We start from the raw sequence: 21,518 nt of genomic DNA, 5'->3' as shown, positions 1-21,518 counted from the left end.
ACTCACAAAAACGTGGGTCATGCACTACCAACTAAGGATTTTTGGTATGTGGAGGTGACTGTGCCATATCTACTTTGTTTATTTGTCACGGGACACCCCGGTGGCATGTGGAGGAGATCAGAAGGGAAACGGGGGGGGGGGGAAGGGGGGGATGGTAGGCAGTCTGATCTCCAGACCAGCGACAAAGTCACAGGAGGAATAGAAATCGGTGGGATAGTGGGCATGCAGAGGGACTCAATAGTGTTGCGTAGCTAACCATAGAGGATGGCGGGAAAGTTAAAGACTATAAAGTTTTCAGTCGAAGTGACTTGGAAAACTTGGAGTGATGATTTCCAAGACGGGAGTTGAGCAAGAACATGATGGCTTGAGACACTTGGATACTGACAGGGAGAGAACTGGCCTCGCTTGGGATGCTGACGTTAATAGGCACGCAGGGGCTGTGGAGGGTCTAGTGCGTTCAGGGAAAGTGACGTCTCAGTCTTGGGATGTTAGTGTTTAGGTATGTAAGAGAATCAAGCCCGGAGGAGAAACAGCAGTGCCAGGAAGTACACGCCGCGCACCCAAGGTGAGGAAAGGCAAAGCCCGAGGAACACTTACATTCAAACACACAGGCAGAGTAGGAATCACCCAAGAAGACTAAAAAGCAGCCAAGGCGGGGAGCGTTTCAAGAAGGAGAGGAGGATCCACGGGACCATGTGTCGCAGAGTCCGACAGGGTGAGAAATGAGTCCTCATGATTTGAAAGGAAATGAAAACAGTCCCCAGAATTCCAGACATGAACTAAGTGTGTGACTAAACATACAAAGGTACTGTTCTTCAAGAAAATGGAGCTGTTTCCATGTTCAGCATTGACTAGCAAGATATTGTTTTCTTGTTTGTAGAGGTATTCATAATCTAAAGAGAGAAAATGGCCGGATCAGTATTACAAGTTGCTGCCAAACACTTCCCTAAGCTAAATTTTTAAAAATCACGCTCACACAGGGCACATAAACCCTCTATGCCAGGCAAACAGAAACAAAGTACATTGTACTAACACCCATCCAATGTCCATCATTCATGTCAAATTTTCAATTCACATTGAACTCTTTACAGCAGAAAACAAAGAAGTACTTCTGTTTGCTCCTGTCTGATTTTTATTTTTATTTTTTGCTATTTCTGAGATAGTTTCTCTGTGTAGTTCTGGCTGTCCTGGAACTCACTCTGTAGACCAGGCTGGTCTTGAACTCACAGAGATCCACCTAACTCTGCCTCTTCCTCCTGAGTGCTGGTCTTAAAGGCGTGCATCATCACTGCCCAGCTCCCCCCTTAACTTCTAAGCAAGAACAAATACTCTGCATGAGTTTTGAAAGTGAGGACTGTCTTTTCTCACTGCCCAAAGCCTTGACAGCCCAAGCTCACTAGAATGAATACAAATATAACATTTCCATCTCATGGACCTTACCTGACACCCACCGCAAGGAGTAGGACTTGATTCGAAATGTATTCTTTAAATAATCAGCTAGCAAATAAGTTCTGCGGCTATCAGCTGCCGCATCATCTGTTGGCAGCAACATAAAAAGAGGAAAATATTCAGTAAGATAGAATAGCTAAGTTTGGAATAGATTAATATACCTGATCACAAAATCTTAAAATAAGCTCACAGAATACAAGCTATATCTTGAAAGATTTCAGATCATGTAAGTGGGGTGAGAAATCCTTTAAGCATAAAGTGAGTATGTTCACGATTATACGAGTGAGGTTCGTTGAGAATGTCTAGATCAGAAATATCAACAGGAATGCGGTGAGTATATTTCCCAGCAGCCATGGTTGAAGACAAAGATAATTTAATTATAATGGCATATTGTATTTAGCACAACTTGTAAAAATATTATCATTTCAGCATTAACCAGTATTTAAATGTTACTAATTAGACTTCCCATAATCTTTTTTGTACTAATTCTTAAAAGTATGCTACCTTACAGCACACTTCATTTTAACTGTGTTCATTTCAAGGCAATAGGTACATGAGGCCAGAGACTACTGTAGGGGATGCCACAGGGCCAGATCACCCTTTGCTGTGGTCTTCAGGTCATTTCTCAGTTCTGTTGATCTTCAGAGACCTTTGGTATATGCTGATCATTCCCATGAGAGATCTTGGTTTCTATCATTGCTCTTTCTTAAATTTGGTGAGATTCATGGGTTCTGTATTCTGCTAGTAGGGACTCACATTCAAAGGCTAAAGTCATTCTTTAAATTTGTTTTTTAAAGTAAGTGTGTGTGTGTGTGTTTGCTTGAGAGAAAGCACACACGTGCCATGGGATATGAGTCAAAGTGAGAGCATGCCCTGCAAGAATTGGTTCCCTCATTCTTCGTCTTCCTTTATACTGAATCTGTAATCTAACTCACAGCTTCAGGCTTGGTAACAAGCACCTTTACCCACTGAACCACCTTGCCAGTCCTTAAAATAATTTTTTATTATCTCTTTTGTCTCTTCCCACTTCTGTGTAAATGCCCTTGTTGATTCCTCCTGAGAAATCTGTTTCCAAGAGTCATGATTTCAGGTTCTCCATTGCTATCCCTCCTCCACACCACCAAGAGAACGCCTTTCAGCCTGGTGATCTTGTCTTCAACCCTCTCTGTTCAGGTGTTCTCTGTTGCCTCCTGGAACACCTGAAGGCCTTTGCTTGGCCCTAGCAACCCTCTACTGTCTGACAAAGCACTCTCTCCAGCTCGTATCCACGGCCTGCAGATGCCATCTTTGGTGTGGGATAATTGTCTGTATTCTGTCAATCATGTTTTAAATAAACACTGATTGGCCAGGCAGGAAGTATTGGCAGGTCAACTAGACAGGAAGTAAACGTGGGGCAATGAGAACAGGAAAATGCTGGGAAGGAGGAAGCCCATTCCTCCCTAGTCCTTCCCAGACTACTAAAGAAGCAAGATGTGACCTACCCTGCTGAGAAAGGTACTGAGCCATGTGGCTAACATAGATAAGAATTATGAGTTAATATAAGTGATAAGAGCTAATAAGAAGCCTGAGCTTATGTGCCAATCAGTTTATAACCTATTTTAGACTCTCTGTGTGATTTTCTCTGGGACTAAACAGCTGGAGGACTGGGCAGGACATAAACCCCAACTAGCAGGCCTTCATGTTACACATCTTATCCAGGCATGTGATCTGCCACTGAACACAGGTACCGTCTTTGGCTTTCCCGCCTCTGCTCCTCATCCTCATCCAGTTCCTTGTAATGGCTTCAGCTGCTTTTGTTCTCTGTCTCTCAGCTCTTTCATGAGGACTTCCGTTCTGTCCCCTCGAATTTGCTTCTCATGTTCTTTTCGCTCTTATCATTAATGACTTGTGTTGAGAGTTATTTTTTAATGAAATTTATTCTCTAAAAAGTTTATATATGTATACAATGCATCCTGGTTGTTGTTACTCACCCACCCTTGCCAATTCCCACTCTTCCTTACACGTTCTTTTTCCATGTTCACAACTTTTGTTTTGTGACCCACTGCATTTAACCATCTAAGTGAGCAAGAGCAAGATAAGAACTCCTCCCCTCCCCCAGAATCCATCAGTAGCCAGGATGGGTAGGACCCCATTGATTCCTTTCTCATTCATGACTGGCCATTGGCAGGCCCAATATTGTGCAAGCAACTGCAGCTCTTGTGAGCTCCAGCTTGAAATGTCTGTTTAGCAAACCGAATGCAAACTGCTGAGTGCAGTTTCTATATATTCACAAACAGACCCAGAGCAGCAAACCCAGAGCGTAGCCACACTGAAGCAAGTAGAACAAAAGATGGTCCTTGTGTGTGTATGTGTCTTTCTTTCTTTCTTTCTTTCTTTCTTTCTTTCTTTCTTTCTTTCTTTCTCCCTTTCTTTCTCTTTTCTAACTTGCCTTTTGCTAAGCAGGACACATTGGAAGACAGTTTGGAAACATCTAGATAAGTGAGTTCTGCGAGATGTGAATGCCAAGTCCAGGTTTTGACCTTTATCAAGTTCACAGTTCGCTGCCAAGGCACGACCTATTCCGTCATACTCGCGTAGGACATGCCCATGTTCGCGTTTCTCCTTCCTCGTCTCCTTGCTCCCTGACACGGCACTGCTGCAGTGACAGATGAAGGTCCTTGGCTGATCGCACGGTTTTCTTGGTGCGACCCAGGACATGCCGTTCACTTGACGTACTGGTTCAAAGCATTGTGCCAGCCAAGGAGAGCAGTTAATCATATGTTACCCATCAGAGCTCATAAATGCATTCCTCCTTCGTTTAGAATTTTAGAAAAGATACTCGATGCGTTCGGTTTTACTTCCTTGGCTGAAAAATACTAGGTTGAACCGTGTGGAAATGCCAGTTGTCACTCATAAAAATCAGAATAGCAGCATTTAAAATGGATTGTCTTAATGATAAGATCTCACCAAAGGGTTGGGGTGCTGTAATGAATCCTAGCTTCAGGATCGGAATTACTTCCAGATGAAAAGTAATTCCAGAATGATAAGGTCCTGATAAAAGAGACTACGGTTTTGCAAAGCACCCTTGACTTTGACCAATGGTCACCCACAGTGTGTGTAAAGTATATTTCATTTTAAATAATTATGCTCCTTCATCATGAATCTTTTACCTCTTGAACTCTGATTTGTAATAGTTCTACTTTGCAAAGATAAACTTCGTTGGAAATTAAATAGCTAATGAAATACTTCTAAAAAAGAAATATGCTCCTTATGACTCGCAAATGCATAAAGTTGTTAATAAAAAAAACAGGCAAAAGAGGTATCTGGTTATAGTTTGTGGGTGCCATATGGCAACCAGTCAACATTCTGCACTGATGTTTGTTTCTGTGACGAGGACAAAGAAATAAAACAGGTGTTACTTCAGAATTCACTCTTGTAAAATATCAGCCTTGACAGACAAAAAAAAAGAAAATTCAGTAAGAAGGAAGAAGCAATTAATAGCCAGGCTTCTCAGACGCTGAGACTGGGTTATCCAGTCTCATCTCCACTGAGTCACCAAACACTAGAAAAATGGCAGAGCAGGTGACCTTGAAAGCCAAGGACCTGGTTTTGAGCACAGACTTACTTATCACACCACATGGGCTTAGGGGAAATCCTACACCCTTGCTATAATTTAGGTCTAACCCATTGTACCAGTTTTAAGAGGTGCAATCTTGGAAAGAGGCAACTAAGTCCTGAAGGTTTTACTCTCAGGAATGCATTTGAGCCTTATACACAGGGTGGGAGGGGTGAGTCCCTCTCCTTTCTATCATGGGCTGGTGCTGCTGTTAAAAGATGTCTCCTACCCAATGCTAACTGACTATCACCCTGACCTCGACTTTCCCATCTTCTAGAACTATGAGAAATAAATGTCTATTCTTTGTCATCACCCAGCCTTAGATATTTTGTCATAGCAGCACAAAATGACTAATACAGAAATTGGTACCCGAGAAGTGGAGAGTTGCTAAGCAACGTTGGAACTGGGTGATGGATAGAATCTGAACCGCATGTCAAAACGTGCCTCCAGCCCTTGCTGTGAATGTAGCACTAAGAACAATGTTAGTGACGGCTCCAAAGAACAGAGCTTCAGAGAAAGCCTCAGTCTTCTTTGAAATTATTCTAAGTGGTCATGTTAAGAAAGGTGGGAGACAGGATCGACTAACCTGGTCTCAGGAAATCACAGAGACGAACCAGCAACCAGGAAACCAGCATGGGACTGACCTAGGCTCTCTGCATATATGCTCTTCTTGTGGGACTCCTAATAGTGGTAGCAGGCCTGTCTCTGACTCTCTTATGTGTTTTTGGAACTCCTTCCTTTTACCAGGTTGTCTCATCCAGCCTTAATGGAGAGGAGGTGCATAGTCTCACTGCAACTTGACATGCCATAGCTGGCTGATACACTTGGGAGGCCTGCCCTTTTCTGAGGAGAAACAGAGCAGGAGTATGAGAAGGGAGAGAATGTGGGAGACTAGGAGGAGAGGAGGGAGAAGAAAGCTCGGTCAGGATGTGAAAACAAAACAGAAGAAAGGAAGGGAGGGAGGATGGGAGGACAGCGGAAGAAATAAGGACAGCACAGGCCACTCTAGCAAAGTCTTAGACAGAAATGAGGACCATCTTTTTGGGGACTGGAGAAAAGGCCATCCTTTCTTAGAGTGGCAAAGAACTTTGTGTCTACATTTTATGGCTTTCTGAAAAGTAGACTATAGGAGCTATCCTAAGTTGGTGAAAGAAATTTCTAAGCAAGGTGTTCAGGGTGTTTTGTGGGTTTTCTTAACTGTCTATAGCAAAATTCAAGAATAAAGACATGAACCACAGAAAGAGCTGACAGTAGAGGAAATCAGAGCTTAAATACTTGGGACATGTTCAATGACTAGGTCATAGTGATGAAAAGGGTATAGTCAGAAAGAATGTCAAGGGTTCGGGCAAAGTAGTTATTTGAAACAGAGGTTAATGTATAGGAAGGGAGCTCGGGACTGTGTGCTCCAGGCTGTTTTATGGTGCTTAAGATGAACACCACAGAGTGGGTAAGACATGAGCAGTAGAAGTTTATTTGACTAATTGTTCTGGAGACTGGTAAGTCCAAGATCATCAGTTCATGTTTTGTAAGCACCTTAAGTGCAAATTACCACATGGCAACAAATTCTTCAAGAGAGGGCAAGGGTATATGCAACTTCCTTTTATAATAAACATACTTCTTCAAACGCAACAATCATCCACTTGCCAGGGTAGAGCCCTCACTGCCCAATGCCTGCTGTAAGGCCCATCTCTAAGACTTCTGCACTAGAGTTAAATTTTCAACACATGAAGTTCAGAGATCACAAACGACAGCACTATTCACGAAAAGGCTGGAAGAATGATTTCAAACACATGTTGGAGATTATTGGCCCTGCCCTTTTCATCATGGACGTGGGTGTGTCAAGGCAAGAGACCAAAAGAGAAGCCTTGCATGTCGACAGGAACACAATATTTACTACCATGAGTTGCCTTGAATCTATACTCCCTGAATTCTGGTGCAATGTTCTTCTGCTGCCCCGTGGGTGACTTTGTCTCGGTGGTCACCTTGGAAGATATTGGTCACACTCTTTGGTGGCATAAATGCAGTACATGCACTATTGCCACTACAGATAACAGATAGAAAGTCAGGATGTAAAAAGAAAGAGAGAGAGAAACAGAGAGAGATGGGGGAAGGAAGAAAGGAAGAAAGAATGAGCAAACTGAAAAATGTTCTCTGGAGTACCTACAGTGATGCTGAGACTAACAATTCAGCTTCAAGAAAATAACAGCCAATTAAATTTCACTATGTTAATAATGGAGGCATGTGACAAGAAAGAACAACTTAGAAACCTGAGACTCTGCTCAGCTTGGGATAGACACACACTACTTTAAGCAATGCACATAGCAACCTCGGACCCCCACCTACACTGAGCTGCCTGCACAACCTGTTCCAAACAGGGAATATGTTTTTATGTCCAAAATAGTCATCAGTGATTTCCCTTTCACGGAGAGATTCTGTGCTAATATATCTTTAGATATATCTAGGTATGGGGATGAGAAGGTTGATCTAATTCAGACTGGTCTGGGCATGTAAAGCAAGACAGTATAGCCTCTGAATGAACTTTTAGAGAAAATGTCCTATTAGCACCATACATCTTTGCATAATTGGCTGTGCACAATATTAAATTCAGAAACATCACAGGAAGGAATGTGCTTGGTAGACAAAGGGTTACACAACCCAAATCTGTCCATCAAAATATGAAAACATACTCCCCCCCCCCTCATAGTTAGCTCCTTCTCTTAAACTCCATAAAAAGATATTCCAAGAAATAACCAGGGCTCATGAGTATTCTCCCATTTAGGTGCCATGCTGTCTCTCTCTAGGAAGCCTAAAGTTTCCTTGCCAATTTGCAATCTGTGTGTGCCTCCCCACTTCCCAATTCTTTTACTAAAACATGAAACTTTAAGCATAAAAAAAGACTTCAAGATCCTGGAAAGAGTTAGGTTCATTGCATCCCTCTGAGTTTTGAGCTCAGAACACGTGTGTTCTCCAGCCTTTGACACATTTCTTCCCTGCACTCGGCGTTTCCATAGACTTTCTCCTGTTGGTGCATCTGTGTGACCAATTTTTACGCTACATCTCCTGTGACAGGTTAGCATGAAACCTTAGTAGATACTCTTTCGCCTTACCTAGAAATAAAGTCTGCAACATCTTTATCTGGAGTTGCAGTTTTTCTTGATTTGGGTTCTGTGGTCAATAAGTTGTCTGACCTTTGCTGTAGCTATTCAAGTCGGCCTTTGTAACTCGAAAGTCATTACAACCAACCTGTAAATGAATGAATGGTGCTGTGTTTGCATAAAACTTTATTTGCAAAAGCAGATGACTGATGTGGAGGGTTAAATAAGTGCAAATCATACACTTCTCAAGATTAGATGAACAGATACTGAGATTGATGTAGCAGATCTAGAAGCAATAAGAACATGGTCTTTTAAAGGGCAACAGAGCAAATGGGCCCTGTATTTGGGTCATGATAAAGCAATGCTGCCACTGGTGTGGAACAATGAGCCATGCTGACTGCTGCAAGGGAAGGTCCAGGAGGATTCACACACAAAGCCAATGCTACAGAGGGCCACAGGCTTGCTTATTCCTGTTGGAAGTAAAACTAACCTTTACTCTGATTATAGCTACTCTCTCAGCCCTTGATAGAACTCTTCTAGGAATAAACACAACATAACAACAAAGGCCTAAACTAATACAACAGGTGTGTCTATGCCTTGCTAAGCTGCTGGACAGTGTGGGCCAGTGTAATCTGAAGCAATAAGAAACGGATGAAGGAGAAAACTTAAGTATCAGGATAAATGACTCATAGATCAAAACAAATTGCTTCAACCTGGGGGGTAGTTTCTCTGATGACAAATAACTGAAAATAATTGTGGAGAGATATGGACCAAGGGTGTCATCATGCAAACTGGGGGTAATCAGCTGGTATTTGAAAGAATACCCATCATTTAGGGAAGCTGGAAAACTCTGATACTGACTCACTGAAGAACTTCCCACCCAGAAATTTTTATAATCGTAATCAACACAGCTCCTCTTTGGGACAGATGTTTCTAATCCAAGATTCAAAGAAAAGCAATCATTGGAAAATGTCCCATAAGACATGGTTCCTTTTCCAGAGTTTACCAGGCAAAATTTTAGCACCATGGGGCACATGGTAAATATTATTATGCTTCAAGCCCTGGGACTGTTAAGAAACAAAACACTTGGGAAATGTATCCAGAATCACATTTATGGCTCTTCTAGCCTTTTTTTTTTTTTTTGGTGTGCTGGATAGTTCAAGGCATTGTGTATTTTACTAAGTCATTTATTCTATTCATCTTAGTCTTACCCAGTGTTAAAGATAAATAGACCGAGACACAGATAGTTGTGACCAAAGTGCCATGACTAATAAACACCCAAGCCACAACTGAATGGGCTCCAGGGGGTGCGTTGTGACTTTCTTTTAAACCAGTCTAAACATCTGGGCAAGTAAGTGCAAGTGCTAAGCGCTGTGAGAGCAGATGTTGTGAACTGGTGGGGGGGTGAGTTGGACCTTATGGAGGTGTGAATTCAGTGCTTGCAGCTGGCTGAAATAGACAGGCAGTTAAAAGTTGACCTCTCCCTGGAGGTGCCATGAAAGGTGGCTGTTCCCTCTTCACAAAGGGGTGTGGTAAGGACAGCAGCTCCTGGGATGATCTGTTCCACCGGCATTCCCTCCTCTACACGATTTTCATCTTTTCTTCTCTAAATTCTCTAAAACTAGTTAGGTAAGGCTCAATATAGATTTCTTCTATTTTTTTAAAGATTCCTAGATTTTAAAATTACAGAATGCTGAATAATGCATGCCCTGTGATAATACATTTTTGAAGGGTATAATATGACCTAATGAAAAATCCACAGCTTCTTCTTCATCAAAGTCACACAAGGACTACCAGGCTCATCACTGTGCATTGGGCCCTCCTGTTTGCTTCATTTTTCCCTTGGAGGTCAGAGGGTTGCAGTCTTCCTTCTGACAACGCCTTGGCCATCCTAGGCCTCACAACCTTGGTTTCCTGACTTGCAAAGCCCATGGTCATCCTTTCATCTTTTCCCTTTTGAGCCTTTAAGTTTCTCTTCACTATTTACTTCTTCCCAGTTCTTAAGTGTGCATGAGGAGGATCCCTCATAAGGAAATGCTTGCCAGACCTTGCTACCTGTTTGAGCCTCTTCCTGATCTTGGGTGCTAGTGATGGCCTCATAAGCACATCTTCCGTGGTCACAGTAATCTCATCCCACCGTCTCACCTGCCTCACTCCATCACCTAAATGTGCCTCTTCTTCCCCGACTTCTTTTATTTTCCACACCAGACATTTGACCAGTTGACCAAGACATTTTGTGTTATTCTTTGAATACACAACCTAACGTCTCTTCTTTCATCAGATTCGAATTGCACCAATGGAGTGAACGTACCTTTCTTTGTCAAGCCCAGCTAGCACTGTACAGGGAGCAGTGGGGCATGATCTAGCGCAGGATGACTCGAGTCTGTATTGATGGACCTATTATGAAAGAAATGAACGGGGCACCCCGTGCTGTCCTCTGACTGCCATCCATAGGCTGAGGCATGAGCACTCACACACATAAGTAAACAAAAGATATTCCTTTTGTGCTGACTCTCCTTTAATCCATTGGATGCTTACTCAACACCTATGGTGCTATGCAATATTCTGGGTACTAGAGATATTACTAAAGAAAACACAAAAGACTGACTTTCTGGAAGCTTGCATTCTAAAAGGGGAGACATGGGAGCAAAGAAGTCGGCAATGGTGCCAGCTAGGTGGTACTAAGTGCCATGGAGAAAACCAGGGAAAGAAGAGGAGTGTTCGCTTTGTGGTGTTTCTGTTTTTACCAGGAGAGTCTGAAAGGCCGATGGACAAGAAACATTTGAGACAAGACCTGAAAGTGAACAAGGTAGCATCATACTAACTCGGGTTAATAGTCTCCGGAGAAAGGAGAGCAAGATGCACGAGCTACACAGAGACAGGAGGGAGCTCAGACAAGTGAGTCTCAGACTTGATGGCCAGCTGACCGCTGCAATAGCCGTTTTCACGTTAAGGAGATAGGACGCCACTGAATGGTTCTGAGGTGAGAAGGAGACGGTTTGCCTATGTTTAAATATGACCACTGCCTGTGTTTTCTATTGCTGGTTAACAAATTACCACAACCTCAGTGGATTAATCACCGATCCCTGCTCCAAGTCCCCAGCATACCAGCCCTGAGTTCTATAGGTCACTGAGTCCAGCCGACCACAGCTGGTTCTTCTCCTCCGAGTTTAGGGAGTGTGAAATCAAGGGTTGACTGGCCTGGGTTGGAATTTGGAGGCTCTGAGGAGAAATCTGACCCCGAGCTCACCACACTGTCATCAGGTTTATTTCATTGGGATTGTGAGGGTGGAATTTTTGTTTATTTACTGACTCAGAGCCAGGGCTGCTCTTTCCTCTTAGAGAATGCACGCATTCCTAGAAACATGAATCTTCATCTTCCAAGTCGGCAAGAGCAGACAGAAATCCTTCCTGTGCCTACAATCTCTAACTTCCTATGTTTGTGGCCAATCAGATGGTGCTAACAAAGAACCATGGGGTTTTGTGTTTTTTTAAAGGTTTATTTATTTATTATATATACTGTATTCTGCACCAGATCTCATTACAGACGGTTGTGAGCCACCATGTGGTTGCTGGGAATTGAACTCAGGACCTTCGGATGAACAGGCAGTGCTCCTAACCTCTGAGCCATCTCTCCAGCTCCGAACCATGGGGTTTTGAAGTAAGGAGGCAGAGAAAGGGAAGGGTGCTTTCTTTTGAAGATGTGAGAGATTACATCATACTTGTGACTGAATAGAAATGAGCAAAATAATGATCCTCCAGACAAAGAGAGAGTTAAATCTTTGTCTTGGGGATGGGATTCATGGCACAAACGGAGGTTCTGGTCTTAGACAGGAACTGGTCCAGCGTCCTGAATGAGTGCATAGATGGATTGGTAAGAACTGCGTTATCTTCAACAGGTTTGGGGTTCTTATTAAAATAGCAGGCAGGGTCTTAACCTGAGAAGCACAGTGGATGCATGAGGGGTGGGTCATACAAAGAATCCTCCATTAAGGGAGCAGGCAAATCAGGGAATTTCCAAAAATGGTTTCCCCACAGACACAATAGACCATAAGTGTGTTATGATTTAGGAGCAAGGAGTTCCTCTGCCTTGGCTTCTGCATATTCTCTTGGGTGTGGATAAACTACTTTTATTTATTTTTAGACAGACTTGTTGCTATGCCTGTTAATCCTTCCCCCAACACACACACACACACACACACACACACACACACACACACACACACACTAAAACTTGAAAGACTTGGGCCATCAGCTAGGTTCTTTTGTCCATGTATAACTGTCACAGTTTCTAGGGATTTGAGGTTATTTTACTTGCTTTTCCTTTGTTTATTTTGTTTTTATAGCCATTAATTATTTTTAGTCTTACTTTTCCTGACTTAATTTTTTAGGTCTAATTTTTACCATCTTTTAAATATTGGCTCATTTAGAAGCTGGTGAGATGGTTCTGCAGTTCAGAGACTGGCTGCTCTTCTAGAAAAATCATGCTCTATTCCCAGTACCCACTTGTTGGCTCCCAGCTCTCTGTAACTCCAGTCTTAGGGGATGCCCTCTCTGACTTCTTTGAGCACAGAATGCCTATAGGACAAAGATATACATGCAGGCCAAACATCCATACAAGGAAAAATAAAATAAAAAATAAACATAAACCATTTAATGCTCATTTTATATCGACTGTTTTTTGTCAAGGTTTATGTCTGCCAATTGGATAAAATGTGATAGTTCTTATGTACTCTTACAGGAAACTAGATGGTATTTTTCTTTAAATGTCTCTGACTTCCTCTATTGCCTCAAATTTTATATAGTAAATATTGTGGAATTCAGTTTTTTCCTGTTTCCAATTTCTTTGGAGGCCAAGATAAGGAAAATGCTGGAGTCAACATGGAGAAAAGGAGAATCAAAATATAGTCTTACAATCAACTTGGGTAGTTAAAGAAGAAAGTGAGGAGAGGGTTACAAAATCCAGTTCCTTGGAGAACAGAGCTAGCCTGATGCTTTTCGTTTTGCTGGACACTTACATCTTCCTAATACAAAGAACAGAGGGCAGTAGCAAGATGGATGGCAATGTGCACAGCCCATCTCTCTTCGGTCTTCCAGAATCTTCACTTGCATGGTTCCTTTTTCCTGCGCTAAAGAATGGAGTTCCTCTTCAACCCTAAAAAGGCTGGTGCTTATTAGTCTAGTAAAATCATGATGAACTGTTTTCCTTGCTGATAGCTAATTTAAACAGAGAAGGGACAACATTTTAGCTGATAAAATTTAATGCAACTCTGCCTCAAGTCAGGAGATTCCTATAAAAAGTTTCCCCACTGATTGCAATGGGCCGTAGAGGAAGAAGGGCATCCCCTCCTTCCCTGAAAGCCCGGTGAGCAGGTGATATAGCTATACACATTACATATAGCACAGCTGTGCTCAACCAGAACCGAGGACGAGAGATCCCGCAGAAGACACGCTGGAGGAAAACTGCCAAATGACGAGAGGATGACAGATTTGAAAGGTAAAAAGATCTGGAGAATGTTGTCTGGTGGCGACACTAACGAGCTAAAACATTGCCTCATTTCCAGACTTCCAGTTAAGCAAAATGCTGATAAGAACACAATGATGAGAGTCTGCATTTGTAAACAACTGATTAGGTTCTGGTTTCCTACCGACAAAAATATCCCCACTTAATATAATCTTCCTACCGAATCCTGGGACTGTAAATTTGGGGGAACTGAATATAAATAGGTGTGACCTGCGTGGCTGGCATCAGCTTGGGGACTGGGAGGATGGAAGAATTGTATTCAGGTCCAGTAATCATTAATCTTTCTTTCGCACTTGGCGGGTTTCCATGCGAGCTTTCCTGGACAGTGCTTGACATTTGCATTTGAGGGCTCCCAGGGCACTTTGATCATTTACTAGAAGAGCTCTCGGGTCTCTTATTACAGTTCATGTTCAGGTTTCTTTGAATATTGTGAACCATTTGAGGACAGAGGTCAGGGCTATCATCTTTACATTCCTTCTGACAGTGCCGCCCTTTACAATACGCTCCAAGGATATTTGCTGAGCAGGAAAATTACAAAACTGGGCTAGGAGAAGGTTGTAGAGAAGGCCCCAGCTTGGCCTTGGGAGGAGAATTTGCCAGAGGCACTTCTCTGCGTATTAGCTCAGAAAAACTCTTCCTGTGGGCTACTAGGCTGGCTCTTGGAACCCTAGGCTCTCCTCCCTGCATTCCTTGCATTCCTGTGCTGTCTTACCTCTAAAATACAACTCACTAGAGCAAACCAGTTTATTCCATCCCCAGGACACCATCATCTCCCCTCCCACTGGTACAAACTAGCCCTTGCCCCCAAACACTGTCCACGCAGGAATCAGAGACATACTTTTTAGTGTAACTAATATGTCATACTTGTCGTTAAACCCTCCAGTGGCTCAGAATCTAATAGAGAAACTAATAGAGACTAATAGAGAACCGCACTTCTGTAGACATCATCTCCCCATCCCATTTTGCTTTGGTCACAGTTGTTTGCTACCATCTGAATTAGTTCCTACAGCTGCCCATAGTGCAACTTCAGTAGACTATAAAGACCCAAGGAAGGTGGTCCTTATGCACATCCCTTGGTATCAGAGTCCCTACACTCTCAACAACTGTACGCATTACAAAAGGGTTGTTGGATTGACAAGGACTGCCATACTCTAGGACTTTAGGCCTGAAGAGGTGCTAAGTCTCATGCTTGAACTAATTATATTATCTGGAGTGGAAGAATAAATGAGTATGAAGAGCTAAGACTCACCTTAGACTCGTGGTGCGGAGCTTAAGTAAGGTGGGTATGAATAGCGGCCTGATAACTCAGATTAGGGAATGTGAGGTCAGGGAAGGCATGAATAGTGCCACATTTGTGCGCTGGTCTTCCGATGTCATTTTCCTCGCTTACATATTCTGAGCTCCCAGAAGCTCAGAACAAGATCACTACAGGCTTTGGCTCTGATTTAAATTACTTTTTTGCAGACTTAAGATGGGTGAATGATACAGTGTACACTCACGGGTCTATTTCTTTCACACAGTGAACCAAATACTGAAGAAATGTATACATCAGTGTGGACACTCAAGGAGAGAGAAGGGTCTATAAGCTAGAGAAGCTTCATACGAAGCTATACTTTTGAAGTCCAATGTAAAGCTGAAAGCCCTATCTATGCCTGGGAACTAATAAAACAGCTCAGAAGTGCTAAGTTTGTGGTTTGGGGTTATTCTCAAATTGAGAGGCCACCTCCTTGCTGAGGTTGTAAGGGAGCGGAGAGAAGTGAAGCTAGAAATAGTTACAAGATATTGATTTACAACTATGAACGGATTAGCATTCAGCCATGAGGCAACGATTAAACATTAACTCTCAAAAACTGGCCATCAAAGCATTTCTTTAAATCCGTTATTTCTGAGGACTGGCCAGCTCACGGGAGACTCTAAGATTTGGATTTCCAACACCTACTACTTACTTACAAGCCCATAAGCTTTCCATACCCTAGTGTCTTCGAATGGACCCCTCTCACTGAAATCAGCTATTCGGTGAAGATTAGATGGAATAACATAACTTGTATCAGAAACAAGGCAAGTGTTGGTGATAAACTGGGATGGACTAGTAATGCTACTTAATGTAATACCACTCAGTGAAGCCAGAGTGAAAACCAGGGACACTTAAGGGGAAGGAAAAGACCCCCCCCCCCCAACAACACACACACACACACACACACAAAGAGAGAGAGAGAGAGAGAGAGACAGACAGAGACAGAGAGAGAGAGACTGCTTCAAGATTCACCAAATGAGAGTCAAGAACACAACAAAGCTCACTGAAAAGGTTGTCTAACATAGAGATATTCCTTTTCTACAGAGCTCTTTCCCAATAAGAATTCTTAAGTAGTCACAAACCATGTTGAAGTCTTAAGCATACGTGCCTTTCAAAACGATCTTAACTCTTATCCTAGATGAGAATCTCTAATGTTCTGGGTATTTTACAAACAAGCCTATAAACTTTTTAACTCCCTGTGCAGCCTTGTGTACAGGTTTTTATCTTATCAGCTGTAATCCGGTCCATTGTCCCCGGTAACAACCCTCTGATCTCATTGAGTTCCTTAGCAACCCTTTGAGATGTAACTTTAGAAAGCACCAAGATCTTTTATAAGGCTATGGTAAAAAAGACTTAAGGCCAGCTCCCTCCTGAGAAGCTCGTACCTACGCTCAGGTTTATCCTGTTCTTTCCATTAACCTTTTATGTTAAAAATCGCTTCGGAATGAACTTCAACTCTTTCTCAGACAGGCACGTCCTGAAATGTTTCTGTGGTGATGTCAAGGATCCCAGCTTCACCTCAGTGAGTAGTGGTTTCTGGAAAGGAATTCCTCCTGTCATTGCAGGGGGCATCATGCAGCTGTGTCTCTTGGTTCAGTCCCACCCTATTGTCAATAGGACCATTCAAAAGCACAGATGCTGACCTGGGGTCTTTCAGCTGTTAGAGCATGTGCCCAGCACACATGAGGCCCCCCTAATTTAATCCCAAGGACTCTCCAGCATCACCTAAGGTTATTGGGTGGGGAAACTGAAATGATAATTGTTATGCTTGAAGTAGTTGCCTGCATATAATGTTAGCAATGGATAGAGGCCTCTGGAATAGGCTCTTTTCTTCAGAACATTTAGGATGTAGACATTAACAGTGGAGACATTATGTTACAGCTATGTAAATTAGAGGCTGTAATAATTATGTTAATAAGACCCAGCTGATTTTATAATTGATCCCAAGCTAACAAAATGACAGTGGGGTTTAACAGTTTCAAGTATCAGCTGTAGGAATACAGTTTGTGTGTGGCTATCTACTCTACAGAACACTAAGAAAACTTCTGAATTTCTTCATTATCCATCCTCCGAGAGGGTCCTGTGATATGCACCTTCTGCTGTTTATCAGGCTCTTCCCATGCCCTTGTATCGGGGTTCTTCTGTACTGTTAATACCAAACACCAGAATTGATGTTGGGATGGCCAAGTCTGAGGATAAATCATGGCAGGCACCAGGCCTTCCTGCTTAGCCCTTCTTGTGTGAGTCCTTCAATAGAATCCATCTGCCTTGCTGACTTCAGAGGATCTCATCAGGGAAACTTAGGTTTCCAGTTAAGCACAAGGTAAGGAACCTTGCATAAGATCCTCTATCTTCGGGTTAACTTTTCAGGTGATGAACTCAGGAGACTCAGGAGAGACCCTAAACCAGGATCCCAAGGTGATCCACACCCAAATTCCTCACTCATAATCTAGGAGATAATGCCTGCTGCCTCAAGCTTCATGAAGAAGTAACTTTTTTTTTTTCAAATGTAAATGGCAATAGTAGTACTTTGCCCAAGAGTTCTTTTACTGATTAAATGAGAAACACTTGGAGACCCTCAGCCCAATTCAAGGCACAGAGTGAACACACCTCCGCCACAAAGCAAACTGCTTCTGTGTTCTTTACAGCCACCTCCCCCTGGGGCCTCAGGACTTAGCACACCACACCAGCTCTGGTCAGTCCCTTTAGGTTGTTATTCTTTGACCATTAACCAGGCAAACAATCTTGTCTCCCTGGGTTTCTGACCCCTTTTGAGGGGAGAGGAAACAATTTTCAAGGCAAAGACAAAGTTAGCTAGGGAAATGAAAGCCCAAGTTGTTGGCCCCAAAAAGACCAAGCGCAGATGACAGGATCACTCTGGAGGGCTGAGGATTGTCAACTGAGCTTTTACAGAGCAGAATATGTAGATGTTGTCCTCTGACGCACACAAAGCTTTCTTTCAGACTCATTTCTGTTCTTTCAACTGGGAATGGATGCTGAATTTTCTCAGGCACACTGTATAGATGTTATCTTTTTTCTCTGGCTCCTCTTTTCTCCTCATATTTAGGTTTTCTTTTAATGGGGGGTGTGGATGAGAAGTCAGGTTTTGCATGAATTAAAAGATAGTATTAGGGAAATATACTGTGGTGCAGACAAAGGAACAAAAGAAGAGGGATATTTCCATCCCATAATTAAACAGAGGAGTAAAGCTATTTGGCAACTGAATATCTCAAACATCACACTACAAAGTGAAGTAATCACAAATTATGAATGAAAACACTTCATTTCCACTTGGCTGTTGGCTATTCGATAGGTAACATGTTGATATGTTTTGCTGCTGATTCTTGGGAAACACAATGTACCATGTCTCTAACAAAGCAAGTGGAAGTTTAAAGAAAAGCTTTACATACTCTGCACATTTATCAAGCCGTGAAGATTTTTGTTTTTGTTTTTTTGTTTTTGTTTTTGTTTTTTCCTGGAGAAGAGCAAGCTTCTCAGCTAACTTCTGACTTCAGGAAGCATTTTATCTTTACAAATAAAAAGACAATACGCTGAAGTCCCTCCACCCCTGTTCCCTGTGTTTACTGCACCTAGTTCTGTTGACATCAGCATTTCATATGGAAACACTTGACCTTATCTCAAACTAGCCTCTCAGGGGAAGAATTTGGGTTTGCCCTTTTCATCCAGTCCCTTTAGCTGTTTAATTCTTTGCTTTGTACACAAATCTAGGTCTCTCTTGTTTTCAATGAAATCTCCCTCTTCTCTTTTCTTTCTCCCTACTTCAAAACCTCTTTTTCTCTTTCACTCTACACTTCTCCCCTCCCATTTCTTCCTGGCCTGAGGTTGTGTGATGCTAAACCTTGAGCATGGGGTGGGGTGGGCAGACACCTCATCATCTCAGCACTATGAGGCTGGGTTCATCCCTCACAGTGTGGCACAGCCCAGGAAAGGTATTGCTGACCTAGTGGAAATGCTACGTGCCTGGTCTCTCATCTCTGCCCCTTATGATAAGGTAGGAGTTGAAACAAGATGACTTTCATTTTCTATCCAAACACACAGGAAAATTCGCAAGTAGAGAGAAAGAGCAACCAACGTAAGTGTAAACAAGCTACCAGGAAACCAGGTTTCTGCCAGGTCCCCAGGAGGCATTCTCTGCTACCCTCCCCCACACTTTCTCGAGGTTAACCAGTCAGAAAAGTAGAGTCATTCACGTCTGAGTAGCTTCCAGCTTCCAAATTGTGAACTGCGCCTTGTTTGGGGCCCAGTTCCTTGCTTTTCCTTCCAGCTTTTTCTTCCACTGTCAAGCCCAGGAAACCAGACATGCTAGAACCCCCCCCACACACACACACCCTTCATATATTAAAGGGGGAGGGGACTGGAGAGATGGCTCATTGGTGGGGGGAGGAGTGCTTGTTGCTCTTGGAGAGGATCAGGGTTTAATTCCCAGCACCTACAGGATGGCTCACAAGCATCTGCACCTTCATTTCCAGGAATCACGACCTGACTTCCAACTGATACCCGGAGCAGGCAAACAGTCACAGATAAAATAAAATGCATATATCTATGTATATATAATTCCCCATAGCTTTATGTCACGTAGGGATTAAAGTCCACTTCTTGCTTCTTGCTCCCACTACAACCTCTTCTCTGGCCCTCAGACCTTTAGAATCCTAGAGCACAGAATATGATCGCTGTGTGTTGATACACAAGCCACTCATGTTTTCTTACTCTTCAGGCTTTTACAGATTCCCTAAAAGAGCTCCTTCCAGTCCTTAAGGCAGTGCGCTCAGGCCTCTCTAGTTAAAACCCTAAGAGTTAGTGAAAGGAAACATGCAGGTCTCTCAAGAAGCCCTCTGCAGAGGAACATCCTTGATATTTTGTTTAGAGAAGAGACTGGATGCTGTCCATTGAAAAGGCAAAACAGGCCCTCTACAGTCTGCATACTTTATCCAATAGCATAGACATCTTACAGTTAATTGGAGCAAGCCCTTTGGAAGGCAAGTTCAAGATGGATCCATTGTCCATCTCGGAAGGGCTTATCCATAGGTCACAACAGCACTGGCTTCCCCTGAGGAAGTTCTGTCATTACAGTATTTCCTGGGATCCTATGTTGTCTCTGGTTTTCAGAAGAAAAGTCGGCTGTGAGATTATTTGGTTCTAGGTATGGCTCACCTTTTCCTCACATAGATTTTTGAAGGTTTTATTTAAATTTTATATTTTTTTATTTACTTAATGATAGGGTCCCATGTCTTCCAGGTTGGCCTTCTCCAGTAGCTGAGGACGGCCTTGAACTTTGGATCTATCTTAGTTCTGAGACAGCAGAACTACATTGACTAAAACAGAAGTAATCACTGATATCTCAATTCAGTATTATCAGCAGTGGGTTCAATGATTAACCTTTGGTACCTTTGCTCCATCATGGAATGGAATGTTTTTGATAGCTCTACCTACTAACTTTCAATTGTTGCCTGGAAATCTAAGATCGCTTGACTACATTTCCACCCAGTGCGGTTGGTTCAGAATGTGCACCATGTGCCTTGAGTAATGCGGGATGGTCCGCGCGAGAAGAGCCCGAGGAGGCCCGCGTTAGCTCTTCTCAGAGCTCCCATCCAAAGGTGGCATCCTGTTATCTGTTTTGTACTGAGGCTAAAGCAGAAGGTTCTGGCGAGCTGAAACGCATGCAGGTGTCTTTCAGTGAAATAATCCACTAGAAGCTAACTGATTCCAGCTCACTATGTCATGCGCAGGGGCAATTTAGTGCTGCGATGTTTCTAAAAAAATGATCAAATAATTGCTTTTCTACAACCGAATCTTATAACTCTCATCGCACCTGCAGAAAAAAAAAAGTCTGGATTCTCTCTCTCTCTCTCTCTCTCTCTCTCTCTCTCTCTCTCTCTCTCTTCCCACAGCCTTCTAAAGTCATCAATTCGAGATTAAGATTTTTGCAATTGCCGGGCGATGGTGGCGCACGCCTTTAATCCCAGCACTCGGGAGGCAGAGGCAGGCGGATCTCTGTGAGTTCGAGACCAGCCTGGTCTACAGAAGTAGTTCCAGGACAGGCTCCAAAAGCCACAGAGAAACCCTGTCTCGAAAAACAAACAAACAAACAAAAAAAAAAGATTTTTGCAATTACATTTAATGAAGAGAAAGCAAGCCTCTCTTCCAGTTTCAGGAAGTGTGTGTTTGTTTTACACGACAAAACGAGGAAGCCTCAAGGCTTCCAACTTAAACACTGGAGCCCCCAGAAGCAGCAAAGGCATTTGGAATCTTGTCAGTCCTATAGCCGGGGTACACTGGTCCAGGCCCCCTACAAGCTAAGCCCACTTTGCGTGACCACATGTCACCTGACCCCAGCTCCAGTCACTCTCTCATTTATAAAAAAGATATTGCGAGTTGTCTACCTTTGTTCAGGAGCACCACTGGTACAGTGATGACGGTGACAAGCGCAGCTACACCCAGCAGTCCCAGGAGAACCTTCCATGGTGTCTGCAAGCAGGTCAGATTGTGGACAGTTAGAGAAAAGCCTTCGCCCCTCCTCTGGGAAGAGGACTGGGACCTAGG

General features: G+C 42.9%; 2 protein-coding genes across 2 annotated transcripts in view; one reads left to right on the top strand and one right to left on the bottom strand.

The window, feature by feature from the left end:
* The window catches only part of Gca (grancalcin), a 325,199-nt gene that overhangs the window by 37,857 nt on the left and 265,824 nt on the right, over nt 1-21,518 (top strand). The window lies entirely within an intron of this gene.
* Dpp4 (dipeptidyl peptidase 4) overlaps nt 1-21,518 on the bottom strand; it is a 74,151-nt gene that overhangs the window by 51,823 nt on the left and 810 nt on the right. Inside the window, 3 exon segments of the mRNA XM_050122450.1 lie at nt 802-893; nt 1,441-1,536; nt 21,359-21,443. Coding sequence (XP_049978407.1) covers nt 802-893; nt 1,441-1,536; nt 21,359-21,443 — 273 coding nt within the window.

The sequence above is a fragment of the Alexandromys fortis genome, unplaced genomic scaffold (assembly GCF_014885135.2).
Source record: "Alexandromys fortis isolate MF-2015 unplaced genomic scaffold, M_Fortis_MF-2015_v1.1 scaffold_8_9099976_23576923, whole genome shotgun sequence".
In the NCBI taxonomy this organism is placed as follows: domain Eukaryota; kingdom Metazoa; phylum Chordata; class Mammalia; order Rodentia; family Cricetidae; genus Alexandromys; species Alexandromys fortis.
Note: the sequence above shows the minus strand (reverse complement) of the source record. Positions and strands in the feature narration are given on the sequence as shown.